The sequence below is a fragment of the Charadrius vociferus genome, unplaced genomic scaffold, assembly GCF_000708025.1.
Source record: "Charadrius vociferus isolate BGI_N301 unplaced genomic scaffold, ASM70802v2 scaffold1, whole genome shotgun sequence".
In the NCBI taxonomy this organism is placed as follows: domain Eukaryota; kingdom Metazoa; phylum Chordata; class Aves; order Charadriiformes; family Charadriidae; genus Charadrius; species Charadrius vociferus.
Genome location: NW_009647680.1, coordinates 2325321 through 2335382, shown reverse-complemented (window position 1 = coordinate 2335382; position 10062 = coordinate 2325321). Strand labels below are relative to the sequence as shown.

Here is a 10062-nt window from a genome sequence, read left to right as displayed (position 1 = left end):
GCGTGTTTCCTGCTGGCTCTTGGGGGTCGTTACGACTGCCCCCTGGTGAGCCACTGCACAGCTGCCGAGGGAAGAACAAAATGACTGCCATCCATGAGCCGTCACTGCAGGATCTTTCTGAATCTTTATTTCAGCTCCCATCTTAATGACCCATCCCACTGAGGGATGATCTCGGTCCGTCACACTTCAGGCTAGAGGCCAAACTCACTAGTTAGCTGGGCTGATTTTCTCCTGACCCATTGAGAATCTATGCAAACATAGTATCAGGGGCTTTTCTGTACAGACCTTGTGGCTTGAATATTTTGGGATCTTGTCCTCAGGATTTCGTGTCCCTGCAGGCAGGTTTAGGATCCATTCCCAGCACCTTTCTGTCATCGCAGTCCTCTGAGGTCTCACACACCAGTTTGTGTATGTGTCCTACAGCACCCCACTGCTCTGCTTGAGTAACACCTTTCCACGAGTGATTTAACCAGGTGTTTTAGAGAAGAGGTTTAGTTGAAGAGTCTCTCAGGCACCTCCATTATTCCAGCTGGTTGAGTTTTTGTAAATAGTGCCTATGTAAAACTTTCTTATCCAGTAATTAAGGGTTTCTGCTTCATCTTGCTCATCTGCTTCTGCCCTACCAGGTCATATGAGTGGGGATGTCCTCTCCTCAGCCACATGGCAGCGGACTGGCTGCATGGCCTGAGACCACAGCTGGGGAGAGGCATATGCAAACATTTTTGTGGTGTCAAGGAAAGCTTTGTAAAGCATACAAAGAATGGTGCAGAACTGATATTACTGCTGGACTGCTATGGTGGTTGCATTGTATTCAGTAATCTGTGTTTTTATAGGTCTGATGCACTCCCCAGGGATGATTATGCTAAAACTCTAGCTGTTGTAATGGGAACAGGTTTGCCCACCTTTTTTTTTTTTTTTTTAATCAAGTATACCCAATCTATTAAACATTAATTTGCCTCCTTTGTGGTGAGAAAAGTATGTGACTTTAGAATGCCATAAAAGTTGGAGCGTGATTTGTAACCTTGCCTTCAGGTGGGGTACCAGGGCCACCCTGGAGCAAACACTGATGGGGCCCGTGGTGCCCCATGGTCACCACCACAAGATCATGCTCCATCACCATGCGCCTTTAATCACTGCAGACTTGGAGCTCACATATTCTCCTAGGATGAACAGAGTGCATCTTTATTACTCTGCAAGGACTTTAAATAATTCATTACTGGAGAAAGCAAAGGGAAGAGCAATGCTGTTTGTGCCAGACTGTAATTGCTGAATGCACCATGACCTTTCAAAGAGGCCCTACATTTAATCATGATTATTCTAGTGCAACTGTTGGCGAACCCATCTGCTTCCCCACCTGCTGCAGGGGGATGTGGATGTGGGTACTGTTTCCCCCCATGATATTGCAAACATCCCACCTGCGGGGAAGGATGTTTCTCTGAAACAAAACCGCAGCCAGGTACGAAACAGCAAGGATCGTCCCCAGGGTGAGAAGCATGGTGAATGTTTTAAAGGGGAAGAGCTGACTGTAGGTGCCGTTCACCAGGGAGCAGGGTGGGTAGCAGATGGCAGGGGGGATGCCCAGGGCAGGCTCTCCTGCCAGCAGCCTCAAGACCAGCCCAACCAAGAAGCCAGCAGCTGAGCCGTAGGTGTTGGTGCTGGGAGCGAAGAGGGCGCAGCAGAGCTGGGGGAAGAGCAAAGCGTACACCAGGTCCCCGCTGAGGAACCAGAGGTCATAGACAGAGCTGGAGTAAAAAGCCAGACCAGCAGCTACGGCCCCAAACACCAACATGGAGGTCCTCATGGCCCATAAGACCTCTGCCTCTGTAGCCTGCAAAAAAAGAGATTATAATATTACAGACATGGTGTTTACTGGCTGGGGGGCCAGCACTGCCCTTGCCCCAGGCTGGTTGCCACCAAGCCCTCACTGCTGCCACCCGCAGCCACCCAAGGCAGGCAATCCTGGAGCTGGAGCTGCCCTCTGTCATTTTGCTGTTTCCATTATGCTGTTTCCATTAATACAGTAGACCAAATTTTATACCAGTAATTTTATAAAGAGCAAATCTCACCAGTGTAGGTGTTTGTATCCCTACCACCCCTGACCTATGTTTGAAGCTCTGGCTCCAGAACTCAGTTCAGCAGCTGAAGGACAGACATTTCTAATCACAGAACACACAGACTGGATTTGAAACAGTCTTGAAACAAAAGCATCTGTCCTCTCCCCAGACTCCTGAACTACTCCTGGACTCCCAAACTACTGAATGCTGTAACCAAGTACCTTTTTCCTCAGTATTTTCCTGTAGATATTGTGAGCAAACATGGAGCCAGCAGAGAGAAGAGCTGAGTCCGCAGAAGACATTGCGGCAGCAGCGATAGCTCCCAAACCGGCAACGGAGATGTATGCTGGGCAGAGATAGTGTAAAACAAGTGGTAGTATCATTGCTGATTCCCCTCTCTCAAGTGGACTTGGAAGACCATAGGTTGTCTGGTTCCAGTCTTTAAAACAGAACAAGGAAAGGTTGTAATAAATCATTCACTGACATTTCTGCTGTTTTTGAAGCTGCCTTTCCACAGGGACCAGTCACAGCAGGGCTAAAGACTGGGACCTCCTCAGTATTTTAGGGCTTGGATTCATTTTTTGGATTCTCTTGATCTCTTGTGGTTCCCCTTAGCACACTGTGGCTCTCACTAGATCAAAGGTTTTCCTTTTCCCCAGTAGCATCTAAAGAAATAGCTGTACTTTGTCTGTTTCCAGGAATGGGGCGCTTAAAGGTCAACCATCTAGACCTTGCTCATGAGGAGAAGAGAGTTTTTCTCTGATGCCCGTAGTGACAGGTGAATTTATGAGTTCAAGTTCGGTGATCTGGCTGCTCTTTAACCCTTGGTATAAACAAACACAGTATTGATCTCCTGGGCTGGGGCTGTGCATTTACAGGACCAAATTTCTTTATTCCTTCAAGCGGGTTTTCTCCTGAATGTTATTAACAACCTGTAGTAATATTATTGGGTCTTACATGCAGAAGGCATTAACAGAAGCAGGCGTAAGATTTCTTGGAAAATAGGATTATATAGCGTTTTACAGGGTCTGCCTTCATCTTCCCTTATCCCAAGGTCCATAAAAAGCCTTTTTACCATAATGCAACAGCTTTCAACAGGTCTTGGGGGTGCCTAAACATCTCTAGGTAGTCATACACTGAATCTCAGAGCACTCTAAATTTCTGGTACAGGCTTCTAGCTTGGTGGCCAGGTCTCCCATTGAGGGCTTTTAGGTACACAGGACCAGGTAATTTGAAGTCTAAATCAGGACTTCTTTAGGTGTCATTTTAATCGCCTTTGACAAAAACACATTAATTATTCAGAGAGAAATGATTTAGTTTTACCTGTTGATGCTGCAACTGCACCAATGAGCACAGAGGGGATGGCCATTAAAAAGCACCCCAGTCCAGAGAGGTAGGAGATTAGCCTTGCCTGTCCCGGGGAGGCAGCGGAGAGCACTCTTTGGAAGTAAGTTTGCCACGGTATGCTCCCAAGCACCTGAAACATTCAGATGTTACCAGCGGTACCCACCAGGCTGCTGGCTGCTGTAGGGCATCATCCATCCCTTCAGATGGATGATGATCTTTACTGTTATAAACCTCTCACTTCAAACGCATAAACTTTTCCCAGCTTTAACTAGTGAGGATGACAGTTAACATGGTTGAGGGTATCCTTTTCCTTTGTTTTCATTGTGATGGATGTGAAATTTTGATCAAAACAGATCAATGGTTTGACAGGCTGAGAAAGCTAAATACAACAGGTTAAAAATGGGTTGTAAAACAGGCACAGAAGAAGGAAAAGAAAATTTTTTCAGGAATGGAACTTTTGCAAAAATCCACCAAATTTAGCTAGAGTATAATCCAAAATTAAAAAAAAAAATCACCATATTCGCTTTCTTAGCAGACAAATTTTATCAGATGAAATCTGAAGATTCTGTCCTCACCAAACAAGCTCAATCTTCTGTGTGTCCCTATTACCAGGCCGGTGAGAGCATAACAACCTCCTTTAGTCTTGGCTGTACTGATAGCTTAAAAATTGAGTTGTGCAGTGGAGCCAAGGGCTCCACGCTTGCTGATGACCTGCAGTTGTGTCATTTTAATAATTTTTTTTTCAAATAGAGGAATTTTACTCAAGTATGTTAAAAGCACACTGTCGAGGCTGCAAGACCAACCTCTCAAAATGTAGGAAATGGCTCATTTAGTGCCAGGAGTGGAACTAGTTGCCTGGATGGTCTTACTCAAGAGGTACATTCCTTCAGGTGGGTAAAGGATGGAGTGTCCCTACTGCTTCTTTCCTTCTCACAGATGAGCCCTGGATTTCCCTAGTCCATTCAGTGAGCTGCAGAGTGGCTGAGAGAAGGTTTTACACGTCATCCTGCCCCTGCCAACTGTGCAACATAGGGCTGGGAGAACCCACAAGACCTCCAGACAGAAGGTCTGCGCACAATCCCTTTTCCCAATCACCTGTCCAAGAAATACTCCATACCAGGAAGAAGAAGTCATCCAGCCACCTTCCAAGATATTGTTTTCCTATCTTCCCAATCCAAGGGTCTTGGTAAGATTGATAAGTTGCAGTGTAATAAATACTTTCCGTTGCAGAGTTCATCAGGGCAAAAGGGATACAGATCCACTAGGGTAGAAACAGAAATAAGTGATCATTTCCCCAGTGTACTTGTTCTTGGAGAATCTATTGAGATATTGAAATTAAGGTAGACATAGAATATAAAGTTACATAAGAATAAACCCAGACTGAAAGTCTTCCTTTCTCCCCCTTCCTTACTCTACATATACATGTTTCTGGTTCTTGGCATCGCCAAAATCGTGAGTCTGTAATTCAGGTCAGTTGGTGCCTTCAGTAGGCAGATCTCTCTCCTTTCCAGCCAAGATTGCTGTGGACAAGTTCTGCAGACCTTGTTTGTGAGCAGACACATTCACCCAGCAAGGCCAATACCTTGTGCGAGCACTGTCTGAAATGCATAAGGACTGGAAAACATTTCAGGAGACCTCTTGTCCTGCAAAGGAACTGCAGGGCAAGGGCCAGGATTGGTGGAGTTATTTTTGGTCTGAGACATACTGAAAAGAAGAGCGTGATTTTGTCCTTTAGTTAGGAAACTGGTAACAAAGAAATGACCAGGACTTGCCAGGCTGAGGGTAATGAAAACCAGCTGGATCACATCTGTGTATGCAACAGAGTAGAGGCCTCCCAGTAGAGTGTAGAGTACGACAGTGCATGCTGAGATGACAATAGCCAAAGAGCCTCCAATGTCCAAGATGACTCTCATTGTTGCTCCTGCAGACAAGGACAGTGGTCAAGCATTTTAAGACAGATTTCATACATGCAGAATACAGAATAAAAAAGGATATGTTATTCCCTTGATGCCAGCACACCACACTGTTTGAGACACTCACGGTCTACAGAGTGAGGGCTCAGGAGGACACATGTTGCCTTTCTGCTCCTGCTGCTACCTTGCTGCATGGTCTTTGCCAAGACACTTTGCCTTTTTACATTTGCTCCCCCACAGGCAAGATGAAGGTACTAACACATATTGTCAGACCTCTCTATTATAATATCATGAATATATACTACTGTCATTTCTTTTAAACCTAACAAGATGTTTTCCAGAAAACATATTTTGTGTTCCTCTCACAAAAGGAGATGTAGCAGAATTTCCCATAGCTTAGTCCAACACAATTCCCAAATGTGTATTGTATTCTGATAGTTGTGCCACATGACCTTTAACAAATATAACAGCAAAGTAAGTATTTACCCAGGGACGCCAGGATAGCTGCAAACCAGAACACCTCTCCTAGCAGTGGTGGAATGAAAAGTAAGCTTCCCATCACGTTCCCATAAGTTTCTTGGAGGGGGTCCATCACTGTCACGTAATTTTTGGATCTCATTGGATTTACAAAGACGAAACCACCTATCAGAAGTGATGACATTTTGGTAGAATTTTGCATGTATTATATTACAGGAAAAAAACATGAGAATGCTATAGTATTTGTGTATCAGACCCATACACTGAGTATGCAATTAGTTCATAATGGACCCTAGAGAACAATGCAGCCAACCAGACACCGGGGCCTCAATAGACTTGCCTAAATGTGGGGTTTCATCCATCTGAGGGGTCCCAGGTTATAAAGGACATCTTCTTACAGCTGACATATATGACCTTCCGCTTTTGGCAGACCTACATCTTTCTGGAGTGGCTACTGGAGGCCAGTTAGGACCCCCTGGGGCACCTCAAATGGCATAAGATACCTATATGACTGTAACAGGAACTTAGCTCAGAGGACACCCACATATAGTCTCCCCCAACATGAGACACAAAGTTTTCTGACATGCTTCCTGTGCAAAATGTCAGTAGGCAGAGTGAGGCATTGAACAACCTTATTTGGCTAAAAAAAGAGACAAACTTTTGTCCTTGACCATGTGATGCGACATGTTGACATATGTTCCTTTTCTGGTTGCATTTTAATTTTGGTGGATTCATTGTCTCTTCCCAGAACCATATTGTTTTAATCTGCACATTGAGCTGAGTCCCACCCGCCTTCATCTAAATATTAGTCTTCAGACGTAAAGCTGTCTCATTAAAACCAAAGAATACGTATTGTGCCTAACCCTGAAGCCAACAGGACTGCTTGCCTGGGCACTACTGACCTGAGTAAAGATTGCAGGATCAGACCTGTACTCCCCAATTTCATTAGTAAGAATTACTCACATAAGAAATGCTGGCAGTATATTTTCAAGCCTGATTCATATTCACGTCAGTTGGACTCTTTTCTCTGACTTGAGAATAAAGGTTATTGTTCGTTTAGAAATTCTGTGCAAGGTCTGCACAGGTCTTCTTGCTTTAATCATCCTGTGTCCCCAGAGAGTTATGATATAACTCAGTGTGGACTGGAGGAAAATTTGGTACTTGGAAGACAGCTGAACCTCAGTGTGAGTCCAAAAATTCTTGGAGGCAACTTAGGTATAGGACACTGCCAGCTTAGCTTAATTTCAACAAGATAGGGACCAGCTGTAAAGTGGGCTGAGCTGGATACACCACAAATTCATCCTGAGATGAGACTACTCAGAATAATGTATTTTAGTGGAAAAATTAAGATAGCAGTACTTCATCACACAGAAATTTCGAAGAAAAAATTGAAATGATACCAATACTCTCAATAGTCTGAGAATAAGAGATGATGATAAAAAAGCAATATGCACATAGCCACATGCTTCTAAAGTTCTCAGATAAGATTTTTGTCTTATAAATTGCTCCAAGCAGGCAAAATTCTACACTAGCTCTAAGCTACCCCACTTTATTATGCTTCAGTTTAGATGACAGCATTATAAATATTTATTCTGGATCTATTGGAGACTGAAGAAACAAAATCACCTTTAAAATGTACTCTATACTCCTATGCATCTTCATATACTCATATGATTATTTTTATTTTATTTATTTTAAAGCTTATGTGTCCTGATTATATAAATTATTTACCAATAACAAGAGACAAGGCAAATCCCACAGGTGCCTGGACCCACAACAGTCCTTTTGAAGGCAGGTAGACAATTTCAGCTGTGCCATTGATATATGCTCCTCCAACCCAGGTGGCTGTAAACATGAAAGATGGAAATGTAAGAATTACAGCACATATTTTCAGCTAGTTTTGTAGAACACTCTGAGAGCTTGTAAACCTTTTTCTCGTACAAATATTTAATCACATGTCTATTTTCTCCCGTAGTGAGATGTGCTGCTGAGTACAGGCAACAGTATTAGAATCTCACCCTAAATAATTTCCCAGGTTCAAGAATGAATATCTGTGTGTGCATAGAAAAGCTCAATGTTTGGACATTTAGAGGCAATTTGAATATACTAATTTTTAATTTCATTTTTCTCAGTGGAAGACTCTAGAGCAAACAGAATTGCCTTTGCTATTCTGCCATGACTGATAGACCATCCTTCATAAGCATCACTTACATTAAGAAAATTGCTTCAGAAAATAGACATTAGGAAAAAAAATGCAAGCAGACATTGCAGTCAGAATACAAACCTACGACATGGACTTAAATGTCTCAGCCAGGCAAATGCCACATGGGGAAGTCTTCACAGAAAAAGGGGCAGGGAAGCAAATTTCAGATGATGCCAGGCAGCAAGGGGAGAAAAGTGAAGCAGAGGGCAGCAGTCAGTGGGGAAACAGTTTCTCTTAAGAAGAGGGCTCAATGCTCACCACGAGTAGCAATTTATTCCACACAGAACTGGATTGTTCCAGGAGTAAAATTCTTCTGTTATGCTGGATAACAGAAACTGGTTCAAGATTAAGACCACAGTCCTCCTTAATGAAAAGTGTCATATTCCTCAGTCACTCTTAAATTAAACTCTTTAACTCTTAACTAAACTCTTAAATTAATCTCTTTAATTTAAAAGAATCTACATAAACATTAGGTTCTGCTCAGTGTGAAGAGGTTTGGAAGAATCCATCCCAAAATGATTCATAAAACCATACTCCTTTAAAGCCACACTTAGGTAAAATCTGCCCTGACATTAAAGGAGTTCACCTGCTTTGAAAGAAAATCCCCAGATCTATGTAATGCATATGTTTTAAGAAGAATTTTTAAAAGTCCTTTGAGAAAGCTTACCTGTTGCAGTAAACAATCCAATGAAAACATTTATATTCCTGCCTCCAACTATGGCCATTTCAGTTGGGTTCCTGTTGTGCTGGTCCTTTCTGCTTTTCCAAGAAGCCCAAATTCCAATAGCTAAAGTTAATGTAAAAAACACACTCAAAGATATTAAGCCTGGTATATTTAGAGCCATTTTCTGTCGCTTAATTTAGATCATAGAGAGGAATAATGGACTGATGATAATATTCTTTGGTCGAGTCCACAATCAGAAAAAAATAGAAGAAAATCAGAAAAAATAGTGCCACTTTGTAAAGAAGCGGCTAAGTATTCATTTCCTGTACTTTGCAAGGAAAGATGCAGTATGAAACAGAGCCATAAATCTAAAAGTCCTGAGAAGTGAACTCAGAATCTCTGTCTTTGGAGGACTACTGGAAATTCTGCAGTCTTGCCCCTTCTTCAGAAGATATCCAATCTTATTTTTCTGGGGAGCAGAGATTAAGAGGGTAGGAATTTGTGTTGATAAGAACAATGGAGCACTGATGTGGGGGATAGTACTAGCTTGGCTTAAAGGAAGGGAAATGTTATATTTTGTCTAATATACAATGGTATGAAAATAATCTGTATTTCTCTAGGCTCTAGGCACAAGGCTAAAGCAGAAGATAGGGCTAAGAATTTGTCTGTTTAAAGTTGTCTGAACTAAACCTGCAATAGTCATCAAAATAAACCTAGGAAACAGCAAAAGAAGATCTATCATAGACCAGCCGAAGGAGCTGCGCTGATATTCAAGGCAAGTGCATTAGCGTTTCACTGCTGGAAGCGGGCAGGAGAGCAAGCTGGTCTTAGACTGCAATAAAAGTGCAGGAAAGATACAGACTTTTTCTTAACTACTTTGTGAAGCTCCCGTTAAACAGACATAATTGTGAGAAAAGCTCACATATGCGATAAGGAATTAAGTCATTTACATTTATTATGGACTTGCCACACCGATAACTTTTTAAGTGCCTTGTGAACCATTTTCATCTGTCTAGGTATGATGATTCATAACCAATTCTATGTAAACCCAGACCTATTTAGGGCACTTGTTTGGCTTTCCTGCATACTCGCGTTCATCTGTGGAGCAGGTAGCTCCTTTCCAAGTGGAAATCACAGATTTCATCATCACAGACTCACTCTGAGCAGGAGTTTGAAAGCTCAAATCTTCAGGAAGGTCTTCTGCAGTGTGCCATCACCTGCAGACAGCCAGGAGTAGCTGTGCATGGCGATGACAGTGACACAGGCTGAGCATCTCCCATGGGCAGGACATGGTGGGAATACATGTGCACATGGGCGATGGCTGTGGGAAGAAGGGGGAGAAGTACAGGAACCCCATGTTTTCTGTGACACCTCTCTGTACAAGGGAAAATAAGATTTTTGCTA

General features: G+C 42.8%; 1 protein-coding gene across 1 annotated transcript; it reads right to left on the bottom strand.

Annotated features, from left to right (window-relative positions):
* Nucleotides 1-1312: 1312 nt before the first annotated feature.
* On the bottom strand, nucleotides 1313-8839 carry LOC104283090 (high affinity choline transporter 1-like). Its single transcript, XM_009881239.1, has 8 exons — nucleotides 8662-8839; nucleotides 7523-7636; nucleotides 5801-5956; nucleotides 5174-5322; nucleotides 4519-4662; nucleotides 3378-3531; nucleotides 2276-2493; nucleotides 1313-1828 (listed from the first exon to the last, which is right to left on the bottom strand). Exons 1-8 carry the CDS (start codon nucleotides 8837-8839, stop codon nucleotides 1313-1315), a joined length of 1629 nt encoding a protein of 542 aa, XP_009879541.1.
* Between the last annotated feature and the right edge of the window lie 1223 nt (nucleotides 8840-10062).

Excerpts from the sequence above, each read along its gene's own strand:
- LOC104283090 (XM_009881239.1), bottom strand. The coding sequence starts at position 8,839 with ATGGCTCTAAATATACCAGGCTTAATATCTTTGAGTGTGTTTTTTACA. Across the intron at positions 3,532-4,518 it reads TGGATGACTTCTTCTTCCTG|GTGCTTGGGAGCATACCGTG; the intron begins GTATGGAGTATT and ends TGAATGTTTCAG. Across the intron at positions 2,494-3,377 it reads TGCAGTTGCAGCATCAACAG|ACTGGAACCAGACAACCTAT; the intron begins GTAAAACTAAAT and ends TCTGTTTTAAAG.